The sequence below is a fragment of the Carassius auratus genome, unplaced genomic scaffold (genome assembly GCF_003368295.1).
Source record: "Carassius auratus strain Wakin unplaced genomic scaffold, ASM336829v1 scaf_tig00216816, whole genome shotgun sequence".
In the NCBI taxonomy this organism is placed as follows: Eukaryota; Metazoa; Chordata; class Actinopteri; order Cypriniformes; family Cyprinidae; genus Carassius; species Carassius auratus.
The window spans coordinates 114821-137500 of record NW_020528749.1 but is presented as its reverse complement, the minus strand read 5'-3'; the positions used below and the strand labels follow the sequence as shown (position 1 = coordinate 137500).

The 22680-nt window shown below is 37.4% G+C and overlaps 3 protein-coding genes across 4 annotated transcripts in view; 2 read left to right on the top strand and 1 right to left on the bottom strand.

The window, feature by feature from the left end:
• Nucleotides 1-5483, top strand: part of LOC113098998 (choline/ethanolaminephosphotransferase 1-like) — an 11873-nt gene extending 6390 nt beyond the window's left edge. For both annotated transcript variants that reach the window (XM_026264049.1, XM_026264050.1), the window contains exons 6-10: nt 1-33; nt 1080-1211; nt 1301-1459; nt 1529-1654; nt 2980-5483. The exon at nt 1-33 is cut by the window's left edge and continues 52 nt beyond it. In XM_026264049.1, coding sequence (XP_026119834.1) covers nt 1-33; nt 1080-1211; nt 1301-1459; nt 1529-1654; nt 2980-3099 — 570 coding nt within the window. In that variant the 3' untranslated portion in view covers nt 3100-5483. The remainder of the gene's footprint in view (nt 34-1079; nt 1212-1300; nt 1460-1528; nt 1655-2979) is intronic.
• A 702-nt stretch (nt 5484-6185) lies between these two features.
• Nucleotides 6186-10923, top strand: LOC113098995 (DNA damage-regulated autophagy modulator protein 2-like). The gene is made up of 8 exons (XM_026264046.1): nt 6186-6381; nt 7444-7587; nt 7662-7729; nt 7812-7954; nt 8879-9056; nt 9211-9293; nt 9360-9452; nt 9591-10923. Exons 2-8 carry the CDS (start codon nt 7457-7459, stop codon nt 9693-9695), a joined length of 801 nt encoding a protein of 266 aa, XP_026119831.1. The 5' UTR covers nt 6186-6381; nt 7444-7456; the 3' UTR covers nt 9696-10923.
• LOC113098994 (DENN domain-containing protein 2D-like) lies at nt 10730-22290 on the bottom strand. The gene is made up of 13 exons (XM_026264045.1): nt 22120-22290; nt 21285-21371; nt 19817-19977; nt 18505-18617; nt 16857-16926; nt 16670-16747; nt 14877-15017; nt 14657-14805; nt 13337-13508; nt 13186-13236; nt 12764-12845; nt 12259-12492; nt 10730-11458 (listed from the first exon to the last, which is right to left on the bottom strand). The coding sequence occupies exons 1-13, from the start codon at nt 22166-22168 to the stop codon at nt 11370-11372; spliced, it is 1476 nt and encodes a 491-aa protein (XP_026119830.1). The 5' UTR covers nt 22169-22290; the 3' UTR covers nt 10730-11369.
• Nucleotides 22291-22680: the final 390 nt, after the last annotated feature.

Genomic DNA, 22680 nt, shown 5'->3' with positions numbered 1-22680 from the left:
GCTGTGGGCGGATCAGCTTTCTGGCAGTCGCCGGTAATCCTGCTCTCACACACACCTGTGATTATTAGAACTGCTTCAGCCTCAAACAATCAGCGCTTCACTTCACTTCATCACGCGCCTGTTATTAGCTCTTAACAAGCATTACAAGATTTTAACATTGTTTTCAGGCATTTGTCTTGTAAACAAGGTATATTTAAAAATAATTATGTTTACGATATAAATAGATACATTTGTAAAATAATTTAGTTTACTTAATACTGTATAATTTATATACACATAAAATATGTTTGCTTTTTAATAATGCTTTATTAAAATGTAATGCTTTGTAGTTTAATTTGAATAATATATAATTTATCATTTAAATAATATATCTAATTAAATTTCATATTTTATTAAATATAATGTATATACATAAATTCTGTAAAATAATATATAGTAGAAACATATATTGTCAATTATGCATAGTATTATTTTGTAATTTGATATATGCATGTATATAAATATACACAAACACTCTCACACACACACACACAATAAATTACATGTAATATCTCCATTAATTCTATGTATACTTTTAATTTAATATTGTAAAGTAATATAATAATAAATTACATAATGTAAATTATAACATTCATTACCAGGCAAAGTGTTTGAACAGTAAGATTTGTAATATTTTTTTCAAGAATTTGTCTTCTGCTCACCAAGGCTGCATTTATTTTACCTGAAATACAGCACAAACAGTAATATTGTGAAATAGTTTTACTATTTAGAGTAACCGCTTTCTATTTAAATATATTTTAAAATGCCATTTATTGCTGTGATCAAAGCTGAATTTATATATGTGTGTATACATTATTATTATTATAGTATAATATATTAATAATGCATAATGTAAATTATACATTAAAAACAATAAAAATAAAAAAATCTTTAAAATATTGTTAAGATGGATTAAAAATATAGAAATTAAAAATAATAATAATATCAATGGCAATAGTCATAAAGATGTATAATAATACATATATATATATATATGTGTGTTTGAATGTAACTGTTTGTCACTCTCTCACATTCGACAGATTCCCGTTATAAACATCCAAATGAAAATAATCCCAGCACTTTGCACATTTATTGCGGTGGTTTTCTCATGCACCAATTACTTCAGAGTCATATTTACAGGCGGCGTGGGGAAAAACGGATCCACTATAGCGGTACGTATGCCACCTCCAGTATTTATTAGACATATGTTATTATATTAAATATTGTGTATTTCTTAACTATAAATACCTGTGTGTTTCAGGGTACGAGCGTGTTATCACCCGTCCTGCACATCGGCTCAGTTATCGTCCTCGCAGTGATGATTTATAAGAAATCAGCCGTGCAGCTTTTCCAGAAACACCCTTGTCTTTATATTTTAGCCTTCGGCTTCGTTTCGGCCAAAATCACCAATAAACTAGTGGTGAGTGAAGACGCTTGAGGACGTAGCCTTGGTTTCTGCCGTGTGTCTGAGCTGTGTTTGTCTCGTCAGGTGGCTCACATGACCAAGAGTGAGATGCATCTTCACGACGCAGCGTTTCTGGGTCCTGGCCTGCTGTTTCTCGATCAGTATTTCAACAGCTTCATCGATGAGTATCTGGTGCTGTGGATTTCACTGGTGAGATCACCTCAGATTCACATAAAGTCACATATTACAACTACGGATGGGTATCGTTTACATTTTAACAATACTGATACTTTTATCGATACCGATACTGTTATGAAAATTTCAAGTTATTTTATTACTGCTAAACTTTAGCAATTGTATTATAGTTCTTCAGTCAAGAGCAGTGAGATATTTTTTTCTTTGTGTCTCATTATATTAACAATAAAGGAAAGTAAAAAATAAAAGTGTGTCATCATTTACTCGCTCTCAAGTTGTTTTAAACCTGAATGAGTTTCTTTCTTCTGTTGAACGTAAAAAGTTATTTTGGTCCCCAGTTACTTTCTTATTTGTATTTTTTTCCAACTATCAAATTCAGTGTGGACCAGCAACTGTTAGGTTACCCACATTTATTAAAATTTCTTCATTTGTGTTCAGCACAAGAATAAAAAAAACTAATACAGGTTTGGTACAACAAAATAAAAAATTTTGGGTGAACTATCCCTTTAATGACAAACGGCAGAATGTGTAGTACTGTTCCTTTAAGAGCTGCAAGTTTTTTTATTTGCCGTTCGTTTTGACCAGATTGCGCGTTTGGCATTAATTTTAACCAGATTCCACCATTTGCCGTTTGTTTTGACCAGATTCTTCGTTTGCCGTTCGTTTTGACCAGATTCTGTGTTTGAATTAACTTAAATTAAATTAAATTTATGCATTTAGCAGACGATTTTATCCAAAGCTGCTTACATTGCATTCAGGCTACAGGAACACTGTTAGTTTCCACCAGATTCCGCGTTTACCATTAGTTTTGACCAGATTCCGCGTTTACCATTAGTTTTGACCAGATTCCGCGTTTGCCGTTTGTTTTGACCAGATTCCGCGTTTACCATTAGTTTTGACCAGATTCCACGTTTACCATTAGTTTTGACCAGATTCCGCGTTTGCCGTTCGTTTCGACCAGATTGAATTGAACCGTGTTTGAATTAACTTAAATTAAATTTAATTTATGCATTTAGCAGACGATTTTATCCAAAGCTGCTTACATTGCATTCAGGCTACAGGAACACTGTTAGTTTCCACCAGATTCTGCGTTTACCGTTCGTTTCGAACAGATTCCGCGTTTGACGTTTGTTTCGACCAGATTCCACGTTTGCCGTTCGTTTTGACCAGATTCCGCGTTTGCCGTTCGTTTTGACCAGATTCCGCGTTTGCCGTTCGTTTTGACCAGATTGCGCGTTTGCCGTTTGTTTTGACCAGATTCCGCGTTTAAATTAGACTAGATTCCTTGTGTTTGACTTTGTTTTGACCAGATTCTGTTGTTTGCCATTTCTTTTGAACAGATTCTGTCCCTGTTCGATCTGGTGCGCTACTGCGTGAGTGTCTGCAACGAGATCGCGTCTCACCTGCACATCTGCGTCTTCAAGATCAATGCACAGAGCATAGCGGCAGCCATCGAGTGACCACTGACATATGGGTTCATCTTCCTGCACTTTCAGCCTCATAATAATCCAGAGCCAATGCATCCTGATTTACACCATTCTGCGCTTAGACTGAAAGAAGAATTCAGAAAGAAATTAAAATGTTCTTAAATTCTTCATCAGATTTGGAGAAATGTACTGCAGTAATGGGTGCCATTAGATTGATTGAGAGTCCAAACCATAATACACAAATAATCCATGTAACCTTGTAATCCAATAAATACTCCCGTTAATCTGGAGAAGACAAAAGCTTTGCATCTGTAAGAAACAGATCCATCATTAAGGTGTTTTTAACTAAAATAAAAGTCCAAAATCCATAATGACTCTTTAAAAAGTTTGAATCAGGAGATAAATCTGCACAGATCTTTCTTTTGTCTTGTCCAGATGTTCACTGATGGACTGGAGAGCTGTGGATTATTGTGATGTTTTTCTCAGAGTCTCATTCTGACGGCACCCATTCGCTGCAGAGCATCCATTGACGAGACGCTGATGCAATGCTACATTTCTCCAAACCTGATGAAGAAACAAACTTTTATTTGGGGGGCTGAACTGTTCCTTTAATGCAGTTTCTTCTTCTCCAACGAATGAATAAATGAACAAACTAACGAACTAACTAATGAGTGAGCGAACTTCCGAAAGGTCACTTTTCTTTAGGTCATTATTTTAATGAGATTGGAAATGTTTCTTGCTCTGAATTACCCATGATGCATTGGGGCCGTCGGGGTCTGTATTATCGTTTTAACGACTCGTTCTCACGTGGTATGAATTGGATTAAACATGAAGATTTTGTGGCTGCTAATAATGATTTCCTGTTACTTGTTTACGAGCGTCTCTATTTTGTGTTTAGCTCCATCTTTTGTGAAATAATCAGGCCGTATTTCTTCCCCTCATCACTCCGTTTCATCGCTAGCTGGTTTACGGTTCCTCTGAAAGATGTTTTGTTTGGTTTTAGATGGAAAGCACTTAATTTATTGGTTTTTCCCTGGATGAAATCACAGTCTTTAGCTGGTTTGTGTTGAGATTTCATTAGTTTAGGTCGTCGTGTCCCACACTGTGCCTGCGGGGTCAATCTCACAATGTCATGTTTCACACTAAAATTAAAGGAAATATATTTAGGACAATAAAATCTATTTTAAGCACATTATTTTAACAACAATTTAATTACAATAACACAGTATTTTTTGTAATATTACAATCAGTATAAATATAATTTCATGCAAAAATACTGCCATTTATAAGCTTAAAATTGTACAATTTAAAAAAAACATTTAAATATTTTTTGTGATTTAAGAATTTGTCGTAGAAATAATAGTTTTAAAATGTGCTTCTTAATATAATTTTTGGTTTATTTATTTTGTTTTAGAACTGAAATATGACAAATTTGATGAGATTCACCCTGTTTTACTTTGCATCATGTCTGAAATCTTCAGACGTTAAAATAAAAAATGCCAAGAATCTTTTTATTCTGGAAGTATTTCGCTTTTAGAAAGTTCGAAGACATTTTAACATGTTTAAAGATGTCTTCTTTGTCTTTCCTGCGGCGTCGCCAAATTTCAGAAATAATTTGCTTATGTACGCACCAGATTTTGAGCTGAAGTTGTACGTTGAATTTTCTTCGAATGTTGACGATTATTCCCAAAGTATCGATCTGTTAGTCACTGCTGATTAGTGTTGAGTTTTAATTTAAGTATTTCACACATGTGAACAGTTGCCTTAAATATAACGTTTTGACATTTGCATGCCGGTTTGCTTATTTTACCGAATTCTTTATTTCTAAACATCCCTCTCAGGCGATTCATAAAAATAAATAAAATAAATAAAGATGTAATAAATGGTAGTTTGTAGAAACAGCTCAATGCTGCCACCCAGAAAACAAGTTGTGCAATTGATATTATTAACGATCTTTTATTCGCCGATTAAACTTCGGCGAGGAGCTCGAATAGTTGATTTCTATTTTACCGCTTCATCGTCTGCTGTTCTTCCATATATTCATCACATCCAGTGTGAGAGATAATAAATGTTTTGTATTCTTCATCTTTTTTAGTTTGAATGTCTGTCTGCACACTTAATCATAAGCTTTGATTCGTTTCGTTAGACGTTGCTTGTTGCCAAATCCTTTCTGGGAGTCCTTCCACTTTAACGACAGACGGCGGATTTAAGACGCTCATTAAATCTCGCAGATGGAAACGTCCAATGATATCTTTGTTTGTTTGTTTGTTTCTGTCATGACATACGCATTCAGTCAATATTTTCAGTGATGTAAAAACCACCTGTTTCTGACTCGTAACAAACTGTTGGTTTGATTGTAATGTTGCTCTGATTTTTGAATAAAATCACCTGTAAAATAAAGATTGCTATATTTATGATAAATTGTGTTTTTTTAATGTTTTTAAGTACTTCAGCAAAAATTTACTTAACCAAAGCTTATTAAACTTGTAAATAACTGCACAAATTGGCCACAAACATACAAAAAATACAGCTGAATGTAATAGGAACTTTACAATATATGTGAATATTGTATATTTGTATTTTCTTCAATGTTTTTTGCGCTTTTTACCTTGACTATCACTTTATAATCTAATACATTCAGATAAAATTTCTCAAATATTTATTACAACATATACTGATAAACTCAAGGGCGTAACTTTGGGTCTACCATTGGGGGGGTTAAACTTGCGGCATATTTGAAATTAATAAAGAAAATTGAGGGGGTTATATTAGTTGGATCTGATTTTTGGGGGGGTCATGACCCCCCTAACCCCCCTGCAAATTACGCGCATGGATAAACTGAACTTTTGTGAACGTTTTCATGTACTCAGAGTCAGATTTTTGTTTATGTACGTGTAATTACAAATTAAGTTATATTTTCCTATAGTTCCTATTTTAAATAGTCCAACAATCCAAAATAAAATAATAATAATAATTGAAAACCGAAAGATTGCATTTAAATAACATTTAAATAAATCAAAATATCTCTGTGTAGATGCCACGTGTATATCGCGTTGAGGGGGATTTTTCCCGCGCTGGTGACCCGCAAAGCAGCTCCTCATCCGGGTTTTTCCTGCTGGTCGGGTCTTGTGAGTTTGGGCGGAAGTGAGCGGCGGGAGTTAATGCGCGAGACACAGCAGATAAACAGCACTAAAATGAACTAAATACCAAATCTGAGAATATAAGGATCTACAACATCAAAGAATGAGAGAGTCACTCTGGGGAGATTTACAATGACTTTTCAGACTCAAGGACGATCGTCTGTTTGATTGACAGGTAACTAAATTAACCGTTAAGCTTTCCCTCATGATGTGATCTTAAATGTTATTTTTTACATATCATTACTTACACATTTGACAGAATCCAAGACAAAAAAGAGAAATTAATACAATATAACCTGCGCTTTCAAACCAACATGTTCTTTGTTTGGAATAGAAAGTGAAACTAAAGAAATCCGTGTTGCTTAATTTGACTGGATTCAACTTATATTGTTTATTCTTAAGATCTCTCGAAATACTTAACGGATGAAAAGGCTATTTCTGAATGACGTACAAACAAAACATTTAACTTTTTTTTTTTTATTAGTTATTCAAACGTTAAAGAAATTGCGTAAACATGGGAACGTTACTTCTGAATATTCTCTGAAATTTAAAATGTGATTTAAAACGCTTAGGAAGGTAACGTGTGTGTGTATATATATATATATAGTGCTAATGTTTTGAGGACAATATTAAAGACCATTGGGGGCCAGTTCCATAAACTATTTAGACTAGTCTTAAAAAGTTAGTCATCATTTTTTTACATTTTATTTTCTGCACTGGTAATAAGTTTTACAATTCAGTTATGAAAAAGTAGATTGGTCTTATTTGTATTTGTAAAGTAGGACTGATTTCCTCTTTGCATCTGGTCAAACCAGTTCTTAAGACACATCCTTAACTCGGCTGTTAAGTTTATGCAACTGTTTCGTAAAACAAGTTTACCAAATAAGCCAGGCTTACTAAAGTTAGACTCAAGATAGTCTGACTTACTGTCAGTTGATTTGGTTCAAAATTATTAAGACTAAGCCTGGCTTATTTGGTAATCTTGTTTCATTTTATACTTGGAGTACGTGTTCATAACATCGAAAACATGTTTGGAGAACGTTCCCTGTTAGCGGTGTTAATGGTTTAATCAAACTAAAAACCCATTTTTAATTGCACTCTTTTCTCTAGTTTCAGTGAGTGTATGGTTTTATTGACATTCCCTCACAGCAGAAGTGAAAGCAGAAACTCATGCATGATGCTCTGCTGCGGTGAGAAGAGGAAGCGCAGCTGACTGATCATATTTGGCGTGTTTTAGGCGTGTTTTAGGCATGTGGTGGTTTCAGGAGGGTTTGTGTGTCTTACCCGTGGCGCTGGTCATCTGGACCGCCGCCACCTTCATCTTCGCTTATATCACGGCCGTCCTCCTGAGACACGTGGACCCGCTGGTGCCCTACATCAGGTGAGCACAGACCGGTGTGGTCATGTGACGGCGTGACCTCTGACCTCCCAGTGACCTTTGTTTTGTGTTTACAGTGACACGGGGACGGTGGCGCCGGAGCGATGCGTGTTTGGACTCATGCTGAATGTGTCTGCGTTTTTAGGTACTGAATGACCTCTGAATCTTCCTGTTAGTCCAGTGTATGAACCCTGTTCCTATGATGTAATACCGTGTGTCTCCTGCAGGTGTCGCTACGATGTACGTGCGCTATAAGCAGCTTCATGCCCTCATGGACGTGAACGACACCTGTCTGAACCGCCTCAATCTGTTTGGGTTCGTTCTGGGCTGCGGAAGTTCGCTGGGGATGTGCGTCGTCGCAAACTTCCAGGTACGTACACCGCGACGTTTTTGTGCGTAGAAAACCTGTTCACACCGAAACGTGTGTTCGGATTGAAAATTAGGTTTGTGCATTCAATTTATCGTTTTGCAATCTGTCGCATTGATGCATGCAAATTTTGTGTTGTTCGAAGCTGTCGCATTAACAGACATTAATTCAAATATAAAAAAATCAAATTATTTAATTTTTGCACCAAATTTTTGCATGTCCACAAATCGAATGTCTCAAAAAGAGATCTTATAAATATGCTGCATTTTCAGCGTGGGAATGTTCGCATTGGTCTGAAAATACGCATTTAATTTGAATTAACATGATTATTGCAATTAAGAGTCACACAAATGTTTGCATGTTTGTGCATGAAGATTTGGTGAGACTTTTGCATCTGATTTGTCTGTTCGGACCAATGCGCAAAGAAAATGTTGCACTGTTGCACTGAATGTTTAGCACACTGAATTTTTGCTCAAATATTTGCATGAAAATTCTGTCTGGTTTTTGCATTCAACTTGTCTGTTTGGAGCAATGCATAAAATAACATTGCATGGGCGTGTGAATGTTTGATAGTCTCAAATTCATTCAAATTAAAATGCAATTTTCGCATTCAATTTGTTTGTTCAGACCAACGCGCAAAAAAACTAAACGTTGCATTGTCACATTAGTTGCATGAGAATATTCTTCATACGCAACAGCCATTCGTTCAAATCAAACTGTTTATCTCACAGAATTTTTGCACCAAATGTTGGCATTAAAGTTTTGTCTAATTTTTGCAGTCCAACGCACAAACAAAAAATGTGCATCGTTGCATTGCTAGCATGTTAATAAAATGTTTTACTAATTTACAGCCATTGATTCCAGTTAAAATGTTTACTGCACTGAATCTTCGCTCTGAACATTAAGTGCGTGCCGTGTCTTCCCCAGAAAACCACTCTGTTCGCGATGCATCTGGTGGGTGCCATGCTGACGTTCGGCGTGGGTGCTCTGTACATCCTGGTCCAGACGCTGCTGTCGCATCGCATGCAGCCACACATCCACAGCAAAAACATCTTCTGGACGCGGCTGAGCGTCTGCATCTGGACCTTCTCCAGCATCATCAGCAGTATCCTTAAAACAACAGTTCGCCCAAAAATGGAAATTCTGTCATTTATTACTCTTGTGTCGTTCCAAACCCCAAAAAAAACACACATTTTTGGGGTGAATTATCCCTTTAAACAGGTTTTAGGTGTTGTCGGTTGCTTCCTTGATTCGCCCAGTGTTTGTGTCGTCGGTCATCATGTACTGGACTCTGGCAGGAACCGAGGTCAACCAGAAGCTGCACTGGACGCCTGGAGAACCCGTGAGTGTGTTATTTCACTGCTAGGATTGCGTCTCGAGTCAGTCTCTGATTGTTTTTGTTTTTTAGGGTTATCTGCCACACATCGTCAGCACTATCTCTGAATGGTCTCTCGCTCTGTCCTTCATCAGCTTCTTCCTCACCTACATACGAGACTTCAAGGTAAAGCATCTCACATCGGACGGTATTAAAGAGTTAATGTAATTTAATCTCATTACAAGAATTTCGATTTTGTCATCTGATTGCATAATCCAGATCACATGCAATCAGTGAGCCAGCTCTGTGTGTTTCTGTTTGCAGAAGATCAACCTGCGAGCGGAGGCGCAGCTCCAGAGCGAACACCTGTATGATTCGCACCACACTCGGCATTCAGAGACGTCTCCGCTGCTCGCCGGCAGCATCTGACGAGGAGAAGACGCTCCAGACGAGGAGCAGAGACTGACAGGCTCCAGCAGAGAACACTCCAAGCTCTGGAAACTTCATACTAACATTTAGACAACGTTTGTACAACATTCACACAACTAACTATTGCTCTAACTATAGCATTTATTAATCAAATACAGTAGGGGCCTGTTCCATAAAACAAGTTTGCTAAATAAGCCAGGCTTATATCAGTTAGTCTGACTTATCGTCAGTTTATTTGGTACTAAATAAGTCAGGCTAACTGGAATAAGCCTGGCTTATTTGTGTAAACTTGTTTTATAGAACAGGCCCCAAGTTTAAATCAGGTAGTCTGACTTATGGTCAGATTATTTGCTACTAAATAAGTCGGGCTAACTGAAATAAGCCTGGCTTATTTATGTAAACTTGTTTTATGGAACAGGCCCCAAGTTTAAATCGGTTAGTCTGACTTATCGTCAGATTATTTGCTACTAAATAAGTCGGGTTAACTGAAATAAGCCTGGCTTATTTGTGTAAACTTGTTTTATGGAACAGGCCCCAAGTTTAAATCGGTTAGTTTGACTTATCGTCAGATTATTTGCTACTAAATAAGTCGGGCTAACTGAAATAAGCCTGGCTTATTTGTGTAAACTTGTTTTATGGAACAGGCCACAAGTTTAAATCGGTTAGTCTGACTTATCGTCAGTTTATTTGGTACTAAATAAGTCGGGCTAACTGAAATAAGCCTGGCTTATTTGTGTAAACTTGTTTTATGGAACAGGCCACAAGTTTAAATCGGTTAGTCTGACTTATCGTCAGTTTATTTGGTACTAAATAAGTCGGGCTAACTGAAATAAGCCTGGCTTATTTGTGTAAACTTGTTTTATGGAACAGGCCACAAGTTTAAATCGGTTAGTTTGACTTATCGTCAGATTATTTGCTACTAAATAAGTCGGGCTAACTGAAATAAGCCTGGCTTATTTGTGTAAACTTGTTTTATGGAACAGGCCACAAGTTTAAATCGGTTAGTCTGACTTATCGTCAGTTTATTTGGTACTAAATAAGTCGGGCTAACTGAAATAAGCCTGGCTTATTTGTGTAAACTTGTTTTATAGAACAGGCCCCAGGTTTATTACACTTCTTGTTTTATGTTGTAAAAATGTTGGATAAGTTTTATGGTCTGTTCTATAAATATTTTAACTGTAAAAACTTCTGTGATTATTAAAGTTGGTGGGTGAGTTTTATGTAAAAATAAAATTTCTGGCTCATATTTCATCAGGAAAAACAAGTACATAACATTATTTTTTCAATGATTTAAATAAAATGTTTATTGTAATGACTGCAATACTACAAAAATTACAGTAAATGAGAATCACCACGGAAAATAACACAAAATACAAAACACACAAACATTAAAATACACAAACATGAAACAGCCACAATAATGGAAATTACACTTAAACTGTATAAGTCTTTTTTCCTATAATTTCAGCTTTAACAAGGTCAAATATGAGCTAGACGTGTTCCTGTTTCAAATCACTTAGGGAACTCTCAAACTAACATGTATCAGTTCACTTTATATGTTATTATGTTAAAACGGCATACAAATAAACAGCATTAAATACTGACAGAATGTTTGAAGCATGTTAATAAGGAAAGGTTGAGAGGAAGGTAACACTGAACGAACGTGAAGACATCCTAAACCACCACACCTCGCACCCATCCAGTCTTCGTCTTCTCCTTCTTCTTCCTCTCGTGATACTCCAACACCTTCCTGTGGAAGAACACTACAGGAGAAACAGATTGTGATTAGAAATACTAATAACACAGAGGAAATCCACAGAAGTCACTGGGGTTTCAGCGCATGCACTAATATTAAAGACTTGATTCTGAACTAGTGCTGTCAAGCGATTAGTTCAAATAAATAATAACTTTGTTTTTTCTCCATAATTTTCGACTTCTCAGAATTGCGAGTTTATATCTTGCGATTCTGACTTTATCTTGAAAATGTGAAGAATTAACCAACAAAAAAAATTGAATTGTGAGAGATGAAAATAAAAATTGCAATTACCGTAATTTTTAAACAAGCTTAATAAATTGAACAACTTAATAATTACTGAAAATGTAACATTAAAAAGGCTGTCCGAAAACATATTCTTCCGTTAAACCACTATTAGTCTCAAGTAGTAAAATAAAGCGACATTTAAAGAACGTCTTAGCTAACATAAATATATTTTAAGAATGTTTCGCAATTTTTTCCCATAACAAAATTTTTATTTTGGAATGTTGAAAAGATTTCCAGTTTTTTAAACGTTTTAAAAACAGTTGGTTACACTAACGTTACGCGAACATTCCATTTCATCATTTTGAAAACATTGCTACTGTTACTTTCGAATGTATTCCCTGAATCTTCTCTATCAGATAACATTTTTCGCTAACGTTTTGAAAACATTGTTAAAGACCCATTCACTTATATTAATAACTTCGCCAAAATATTTGCCAAAGTTGAGAGAAATGATGTAGCCTAAAAACACATGATTTCAGTCAAATTTAGGTTCCATAAAGTAAAAAAAGAAGCTTCATGTACCGTTAGGGTTGAGCTGCGCTTCCTCCTCCTGAATGAACAGATCGAACATCTGCGTCTGGATGAAGAGCTTGACGAAGTCGCGGTGTGACTTGTGGTCCACGGCCTTCAGGAAGCTCTTCTTGTGGAACTGGCGTGAGTTCCCGCTCCTCCTGAAGTGCTGTGAGAAGTGACCCACGCTCCGGACGAAGACGGACAGGAAGGCCTCCGACACCAGCCGGTTGAGCTCCTCCGTCGCTGCCAGAACACAACAACAGGAAGATGATCATACACTGGCTGTGCAGTTAATCCACTTACACTTCAGGGTTCGGCTTCCAACGGTTATTAAATACAGTTATCAAGATGAAACAATTATTGAGCCCTTTTCCAGCGATGCGCATTTGCTTCTCTATAAAACCCAATTTCACATGCAAATCGGCGGGAATTTAGCAGTTTGGTATGTGCTTGTTTTATTAAAGCTGATTTGATTAAAGTTGCTAGCGTGGTGGTCCCCCTGAGCTGAACTCACAGGCGTCGTGTTTGCGCGCAGACAGTTGCGTCAGCAGCTCCTCCTTCAGTTTAGCAGGCAGCAGCGACTCCTCGTCTCCAATCTGAAATCACACAATCGTTTCTGGGACATTAGGACGGCGCTAGCGTACTGATTTAATGGTAAGTGTGAAACACGTCAGATGGAAAGTAGTCAGATTACACGAGCTGAAATGAGTAAACTAGATTCCATCACTGACTACAGTTTTCCTCTCGTGATCTGTCATCAGTAACAAACTAATGGATTACTTTTAAAGTCATCTGCTCCTGAGTCATAAGTGCACTTCTGTGTGGATGAAGCAACGAGCAAACAGAGTAACGAGAGTCATGTGAAACTTAATAAGAGCAAATGAAATCAGAGCGTGTGTGTGTGTGTGTGTGTGTGTGTGTGTGTGTGAGACTCACTCTGTTAATGAATTTAGTTTCTGCTCCAGGTGACAGATCAACAATCATCAGCTGAGAGACACAAACACAGAATCAACAGCATGTTCAGTAAAGATATCATTGGTAGTTAATGACTGTAGCGTGTATGTGTGTGTGTGTGTGTGAGACTCACGTGTGTGTGGTCGGTCAGCTGCTCCAGCAGGCTCTTCTGGACTCCCAGCAGGTATGGTGTCGGTGCGGCGCACACGTCGATCAGAACCGTAGGAACGATTGATATGAACGTGTGCTGCCACACGAACGGATACAGCAGAGCAGTCACAGCGTGCAGAACCTGCGACAGAGTGCTGCACACACACACACACACACATTAGTGATAAACACAAAGCACTCATAAAATTATAACATTTTCCATTATAAATTTTTTGAATTACTAAATCCTATAAAATGAATTACAAAAGCTATATAATTATATTAATATAAAATATCTGTTATCTGTTTGTACAGTTCTATTTTAGTTATTAATATTTTCATAATTTTAATAGTTGTAAAATGTATTTAATAATTGTAAATGTTACTGTAAATATTAATATTAGTAAAAAATGCCATGTTTTTAATTATCAATATAATACGAGTAATATTTCAAATATGTTCATCTGTATGTAGGAATTATTTCATAGTCAATATTCTTTGCAAACATTCATATTTTTTTAATATTCTAATATGCATATTGTATATTTAATTATTTTTAGTAAGTATAAATTGATGAATAATTATTTAAAACATGATAAACATAATTATTAAATGCTTTTATTATATATCAAGTTTTATTTTAATCATTCTAATCTTGAATATTTAAAATCATGTAACAATTAAATTTTACATAAATGTATTGTACACAATATGTATTTTTGTGATTTAATAGTTTTAACATTAATATTTCATATTTAATTATTAGCTAAATAAAATAAATAATTATTTATTATTCATGTAATACATATTAAATATCACATATTGGATTAATTTTTTTTTATATTTTTATATCAGCATTAAATATTCAAATATGAATATTGTTACTTAACAGATATTGATTATTATAAGTATAAATATTATAATGAATAAATCTCAAAAGGAACTACAAAAAAAACAAATTTTGTGCTTTTAAGTTTGAATATTTTCTTATAATTTCTAAATACTACACAGTTATTCAATATTCTGTAATATTCATATATATTTTTAAACTATTATTTTTTTTACATATTCTATTATGAAATAATACAAAACTGTTTTCCACCAAGTATTTCTTTTAATCATTAAAATGTATATTTAATAAAATATTTTAAATATATATGTAACGTTACATGTCGTTAAATTCTTTTATATTTTACAGTTTAGTATTTTAAACATTCTAATATGAAACGTGATTAATGATTGTACCTAGTATAAATCTGAATAAACGCCCCCTCGCTGCGCTGTGATTGGCTGCGCTGCTCACCTGAGCTCCTCAGAGATGAAGATGATCTGTCGCTCCATGACGGTGGCGGCGAACACCATCAGCACCTCCTCGTCGCTCAGGCAGCGGAAGAGCGTGCGGAAGTCTACGTGTTCGAGCCAGGACTCGGCCGGCCGCGTCAGACTGATGATCTGAGAGCAGAGGCGTTATCAGATCTGAGTCATTAGCGTTCACACAGAGTCAGAATCAGAGCCACACACACCTCTGTGCCGGCGTCAGGGATGAAGCTGGTGATGGTGACGGTGTTTCCGGGCGAGGGCAGCGGTGCCTCCCGCAGGCTCTGCATGAACGGATAGATCATGGCTTTAGAGATCTGCCTGCGCTTCTCCACCTCGTCGAAGATCTGCACAAACACACACAGAAGTCAGCGCTGAGGAGTGTGTGAGAGTGTATGTGAGTGTGCACGCATGAGAGCACAAAAGAGAGCATGTGTGTGTGTGTGTGAGAGAGAGTGTGTACAAGAGTGTGCAAGAGAGAGTGTGTGAGTGTGCACGAGTGTGCATGCAAGAGTGCGCAAGAGAGTTTGTGAGTGTGCACAAGAGTGTGCATGCAAGAGTGCGCAAGAGAGAGTGTGTAAGTGTGCACAAGAGTGTGCATGCAAGAGTGCGCAAGAGAGAGTGTGTGAGTGTGCATGCAAGAGTGCGCGAGAGAGTGTGTGAGTGTGCACAAGAGTGTGCATGCAAGAGTGCACAAGATAGTGTGTGTGAGTGTGCACAAGAGTGTGCATGCAAGACTGCGCAAGAGAAAGTGTGTGAGTGTGCACAAGAATGTGCATGCAAGAGTGCGCAAGAGAGTGTGCACAAGAGTGTGCATGCAAGAGTGCGCAAGAGAGTGTGCATGCAAGAGTGCGCAAGAGAGTGTGTGTGAGTGTGCACAAGAGTGTGCATGCAAGAGTGCACAAGAGAGAGTGTGTGAGTGCGCACAAGAGTGTGCATGCAAGAGTGCGCAAGAGAGAGTGTGTGAGTGCGCACAAGAGTGTGCATGCAAGAGTGCGCAAGAGAGTGTGTGTGAGTGCGCACAAGAATGTGCACGCAAGAGTGCGCAAGAGAGACAGAGTGTGTGTGAGTGCACACAAAAACGTGAGTGCATGCAAGAGAGAGTGTGTGTGCGCACAAGAGTGTGCACGCAATAGTGTGCAAGAGATAGAGAGTGCGCAAGAGTGTGCAAGAGAGAGTGTGTGTGAGTGTGCACAAGAGTGTGCCAGAGAGAGAGTGAGTGTGCACAAGAGTGTGCACGCAAGAGAGTGTGTGTGAGTGTGCACAAGAGTGTGCAAGAGAGAGAGTGAGTGTGCACAAGAGTGTGCACGCAAGAGAGTGTGTGTGAGTGTGCACAAGAGTGTGCACACAAGAGTGCACAAGGGAGAGTGAGTGTGCACAAGAGTGTGCATGCGAGAGTGTGCGAGAGTGAGTCTGTGTGTGCAAGCAAGTGTTCACTCTAGAGTGCACGAGAGAGTGTGTGTGTGTGTGAGTGTGCACAAGAGTGCACACAAGTGTGTGAGAGAGGGAGAGTGTGCGCGCAAGAGTGTTCACTTAAGAGGGAGTAAATGTGTGTGTGAGGGTAAGAATGTGTGTACGAGTGTGTGTTTGTGTGTGTGTGAAAGAGTGTGCATGTGAGATTGTTCGCAAGAGTGTGTGTGTCAGTCTGCACATGAGTTTGCATGTGAAAGTGTGAGTGTGAGAGTGCATGTAAAAGTGTGATCAAGAGTGTGCACACGAAAGTGTGTGATAGTGAGTCTGTGTGTGCAAGCAAGTGTTCCCTCAAGAGTGCGCGAGAGAGTGTGTGTGTGAGAGTGTGTGTGTGTGAGTGTGCACGCAAGTGTGTGAGAGTGAGTGTGTGCGCAAGAGTGTTCGGTTAAGAGAGTGAATTTGTGTGTGTGAGGGTAAGAGTGTGTGTGTGTGTGTGTGTGAGAGAGAGAGTGTGCGCATAAGAGTTTGTGTTTGTGTGAGTGTCCATGTGAGAGTGTGCGCAGGAGTGTGTGTGTGCATGTGTCCTCACCTTTGAGAAGAGTCCGAAACATGCCACATGGCTGATGATGCAGTACGCCTCTGGAACACGAGCGCCATGGCCGGCCGGCTAAAAACATTACAATGATAAAGTTTTTCATTATAAATGTAATAATTATTCTTTTTTACTATAACTGTTATTATGACTGTGAATATTGTGTGATGATGCTGAGGTTCACCAGCAGTCTCCTGCAGTATCCGTTCCTCCGGCTGCCATCCACTTCAGTCAGAACGAACGAGAACGTCTCGCTGCAGAGAGTCAACCAATCATCAGCATTACACCAACACACAGTCAGAGACGCTCACACACACTGCTGCGCTTTCACTTTAAACATTGCAAGACACTGTCAGAGCACCAGAGATTCACTCACTCAGAGATTCACTCGGAGAGTCACTTAAGAGTCAGTCAAAGATTCACTCAGAGAGTCACTCAGTCAGAGATTCACTCAGTCAGATATTCACTCAGTCAGAGATTCACTCAGTCAGAGATTCACTCAGAGATTCAGCCAGAGATTCACTCACTCAGAGATTCAGTCAGAGATTCACTCAGTCAGAGATTCACTCAGTCAGAGATTCACTCAGATATTCACTCACAGTCAGTCAGAGAGTCACTCAGTCAGAGTCACTCAGTCAGAGATTCACTCAGTCAGTGATTCACTCAAAGAGTCAGTCAGAGATTCAATCACTCAGAGATTCACTCACTCAGAGATTCACTCACTCAGAGATTCACTCACTCAGAGATTCACTCAGAGAGTCAGTCAGAGATTCACTCAGAGAGTCAGTCAGAGATTCACTCACTCAGAGATTCACTCAGAGAGTCAGTCAGAGATTCACTCAGAGAGTCAGTCAGAGATTCACTCAGTCATAGATTCACTCAGAGAGTCAGTCAGAGATTCACTCACTCAGAGAGTCACTCAGTCAGTGATTCACTCAGTCAGAGATTCACTCAGAGAGTCAGTCAGAGATTCACTCACTCAGAGAGTCACTCAGTCAGAGATTCACTCAGAGAGTCAGTCAGAGATTCACTCACTCAGAGAGTCACTCAGTCAGTGATTCACTCAGTCAGAGATTCACTCAGAGAGTCAGTCAGAGAAGGTCTGTGGTTTTCTGCTCCAGTGATTGATGACTCTTCATATCTGCTGTGTTCATGAGTGAATGTTTGTCTCAATCAGTTGAGATCACTAAAGCCCCTTTCACACTGCACGTCGGACCCGGCATATTACCGGAACATTGCCGGGTCGCCTTCTGTGTGAAAGCCAGATCTAATGCCGTGTCAAAGTGATGATGCGTGTTATCGCGCGACTCTTTTACCGGCTGTTTTGAAGGAAGATCAATGTTCGAGACAAAAACATATGTGCAAACTGTAATGAAGCAGAGATCAGTTACTTCCTCACTTTCCGTGCTGACGCCGAGATTGTTCGCTTGCTTCAGTGAAAGTATAACGTGCCTAGCGTTTTCGACTCGTACATTACACGTCACGCGCTGATGTCACGTGTCGTTACGGGATCTTTAAGGGTTGTGTGTGAAAGCACGCACATATCCCGGGTCATCACTGGCAGTGTGAAAGTGCAAAATCTAGCGACCTGGGAACAATTGCAGGAACACATTACCCGTGTATTTGCCGGAATGGCAGTGTGAGAGGGGCTTAACAGTAATCAGAGTCAGTTGTGTTTGATGAACACCTCTGGCAGCTCCAGCATGTGTTTCCTGTTTCCATCAGCTTCAGTGTGCACAAGCGTGAAAGATGCATGATTGTGGTTACAGCGGAGGTGAGAGTGTCACACCGGACGAGTGTGTGTGTGTGTGTGTGTGTGTGTGTGTGCGCACCTCTTGTACTGGGTCAGAGGAGCCCAGTTGATTCCCTCTGGGAAGCAGAAGAGATGAGCAGCCTTCATGCACTTCTCCTCTTCCTCTCGCTGCAGACGGCCCATCGCCTCGCGCTACACACACACACACACACAATACACAATACACACAGTACTTTAAAAACTTTCCATATTATACATTAAGATTATATTTTATTCATAAATATAAAACATATACATTTTTAAAATATTTATGAATCATTTTTCATTTCCTGATTTATTTATATTTGCACATTTAAATTTATAATAAATACATTTACATTTAGTCATTTCACAGATGCTTTTACTCAAAGCGACTTACAAAGTCTTGCAAGCTACTGTTAGAGGCTTGTTTTGCTTTTGCTAGTGTTAATTTATTTATTTATTTTTGTTGAGAAACAAGCAGTTAGTAAATGAATAGAGTACAAGTCTAATAGTTTTTAATAGAAGAATAGAATTAGAATAGAGAGTGATAGAGTTAGAGGATCAAATAAAGATGGAAGAGATGTGTTTTAAGCCGATTATATATTTTAAATATTTGTGTTTGTGTGAGTGAGTGTGTCTCTGTGTTAGTGATCGACCGATATTGATTTTTATGAATAACCGATAGTAATTATTCGCATGTTTATGTGACGATAACCGATATGCAGAACCGATATTTATTAGCTGTTATAAAGTAAATACAAGACTGAGTGATGAAAGAACCTACTTCACTTTGGTTTTTCCTCTTTTCAGTCAAAATTAGTCTTTCATAGTAAATTTAATCTGTATATTTATTTATAAAAAGCAACAACACTAATATTAACAATAAGCGGTATCTATAGAGTTGTATTTATTGACATATTTATTAGACAAATTATGTTTATTAGCCAAATGATGGTTATATAGTAAATGTTGACACAATTTAGGATGTTTTAAACAAGTGAATCTTGTTAAAAGTTAGATGTTGTGGCGATTATCGGTGAAGCCGATATTACAAAAACGATATCCGGTTATGATCAAATACTTAAATATCGGGGGAAATATCGGTAAATTGATATATCAGTCGATCTCTACTCTGTGTGTGTGTGTGTGTGTGTGTGTGTCCCTGTGTGTGTGTGTGAGTGAGTGTGTGTGAGAGAGAGTGTGTGTGTGTGTTTGTAACACATATGAGGACACAAATCTGTATTATGACACAGGTATTACGCCACGTCCCCATTCTTCAAAACATGTGTGTGTCTCTGTGTGTGTGTGTGTGTGTCTCTGTGTGTGTGAGTGTGTCTCTGTGTGTGTGTGTGTGTGTGTGTGTGTCTGACCTTGGGGAACTGGTAGGTGATGTGGGGCTCGTACCCTTCCTCGTTCCTCTTCTTCCTCAGACTGACCACCAGCAGATACTCGAAGAAGAGCTGGCCCGAGTGACTGCGTCCAGCAGGAGGCGCTGCGTCCGTGTACACGCCGGGATCAGACGCGCTGCGCTCTGACACACACACACACACACACACACACATGACATTTAAGGACAGACTCTTCTGAGAAACAGTCCACTGGCAAACCACAGGCAGAACAATGAGGAGGTGAGATGATCACAGATGCGCTTTGTGCTGGAAACCTCAGAGGAAACAACCTCAGACATCAGAGAACAGAGCAGCAACTGAACATCGGCTCCTCGTGGACAATAACAGTTCACTTTAACACAGACACGCTCGGCATTATTATCAGAAACACACACACACACACGTGTTACCCTTCAGCAGCACAGGCTCTGCTCACGCTGACAGAGATCAAACCACAAACTGATGCATGGTTCATATCTCTCTATTCATTTTATATAATATTTATACTAATACTAAAACTGTGAATATTTGTTAAAAACCTATATTTAGCATTAATGAAAAACATATGAACATAGATACATTAAATTACATTATTTGAATTATATTTGAATTAAGCATGATGCATGTTAAAACCTACAGTTTTATTAAATATACACATTTATGTATGAATACTTAATATTTAAGAAGAACCCTACAAAAACGACACAAATTACAACTATATATATATATAAGTTTTATTTATTTATGTATGTGTATATATATATATATATATATATATATATATATATATATATATATATATATATATATATATATACACACACCTATATATATATATATATATATATATATATATATAATTCTTTTTATAAAATATTTTAGTTAACATTTTTCACAATGCTCTTCAATAAATCTATATAAAAGATACAAATTACACAATGATATATTTAATTATCTAAGGTTTTATTTGGGTACAATATATATAAAAACATTAAGACGTTTATGTATTTTTAACCTAACACGGGATTTTTAAATATATTTATATATGTGTTATTTAAATATTTCATAATACTCATAAATAAATACTAAAATACATATTATATATTTATTAAAACATCATAATTATAATATTATTTAAAAACATAATAATGTCATATTTAAATATTTCATAATACTCATAAATAAATATTAAAATACATATTATATATATATATATATATATATATATATATATATATATTTTTTTTTTTTTTTTTTTTATCTCATAATATTTAATTAATCAAATTAGGGTTAGGGTGTATATATGTAATACACATGGTAATTAATTATTAATAATAATGAATGATTAATTTAATGCATTAGAAGTAGAGCTGGGTTTGGGAGTATATCTATCTATCTCTCAGTTATTGTGTGTTGTTGTGATTCGGTCTGTTTGTTGTGTGTGACTCACTGGTTCTGTGCAGTTTCTCCTGAAGTGAAGAGAACATGGAGCTGAACTTCTTCAAGGCTCCTTGATCCATGTCCATCAGGATATCAGCTGGACACACACACACACACACACACACAGAGAGAGACACACACACACACACACACACACACACAAACACACACAGAGAGAGAGACACACACACACACACACACACACACACACAAACACACACACACACACACACACACAGAGAGTTTGGGATCATTACTGGGTCATTCCATGTTGGGAAATTCTCAGGAATTCAGGACTGAATCATTGCTTTCGTTTTCAGCATTACTAACCAGATGTACAACGCCAAACAATTACAGGTCAAGAGAGATTTAAAGAGTGTGTGTGTGTGTGTGTTTGTGTGTGTCTGTGTGTCTGTGTGTGTGAGGGAGGGTGTGTGTGTGTGTGTGTGTGTGTCTGTGTGTGTGAGGGAGGGTGTGTGTGTGTGTGTGTGTCTGTGTAAAAGAGAAATGAGACACTGTCTTAAGTCTCACTTCTACAACAAAAGACATTTATCTGTCACACACTGAAGAAGGTGCTTACAGAAACTTACTGTGTGTGTCTGTGTGTGTGTCTGTGTGTGTGTTAACTCCATTAAGTGGCCAAACTGGAAGAACGCATCAAAACGTGACTTTAATCAACTTTAAGAGCACATGAGCACTCGAGAAGCTAAATATACGCACTGAACATGTCTTCTTCAACACAAAACCGCTGAATGTGTTCAGTGAGGATTCTCTCTCAGAATAAAAACCGTTAGATCTGGAGAAGAGACGTGCGCGCGCATGTGTGTGTGAGTGTGTGTACTCACTGTCAGCGGGAGTCTGCGGTGGTTCTGTCCTCCTCTTGTCTCTGTTCATGTCTGCTCTTCTTCACACACTCACACACTCTCACACACACTCACTCACACACACTCTCTCACGGAGTCTGACTGACTCCGATCACTGTCAGTGATTCTAAGCTGTGAACGAGCGGGTTAGCCACGCCCACATCGATGACGCGCCCGATCCCTTATCAGCGTGTTTATATCATCTGTTTTATATAGTCTATGACTAATATATATATATATATATATATATATATATATATATATATATATATATATATATATATATATATATATATATAGTCATAGACTATGTAAAACAGATGATATAAACACACTGATTTATATGTATATGTATGTATTTATAATATTTGTGATTTATAATAAATGCAAAAAGTTATATATATATATATATATATATATATATATATATATATATATATATATATATGTATGTATGTATGTATATATATATATATATATATATATATATATATATATATATATATATATATATGTATATGTATATATATATATATATATATA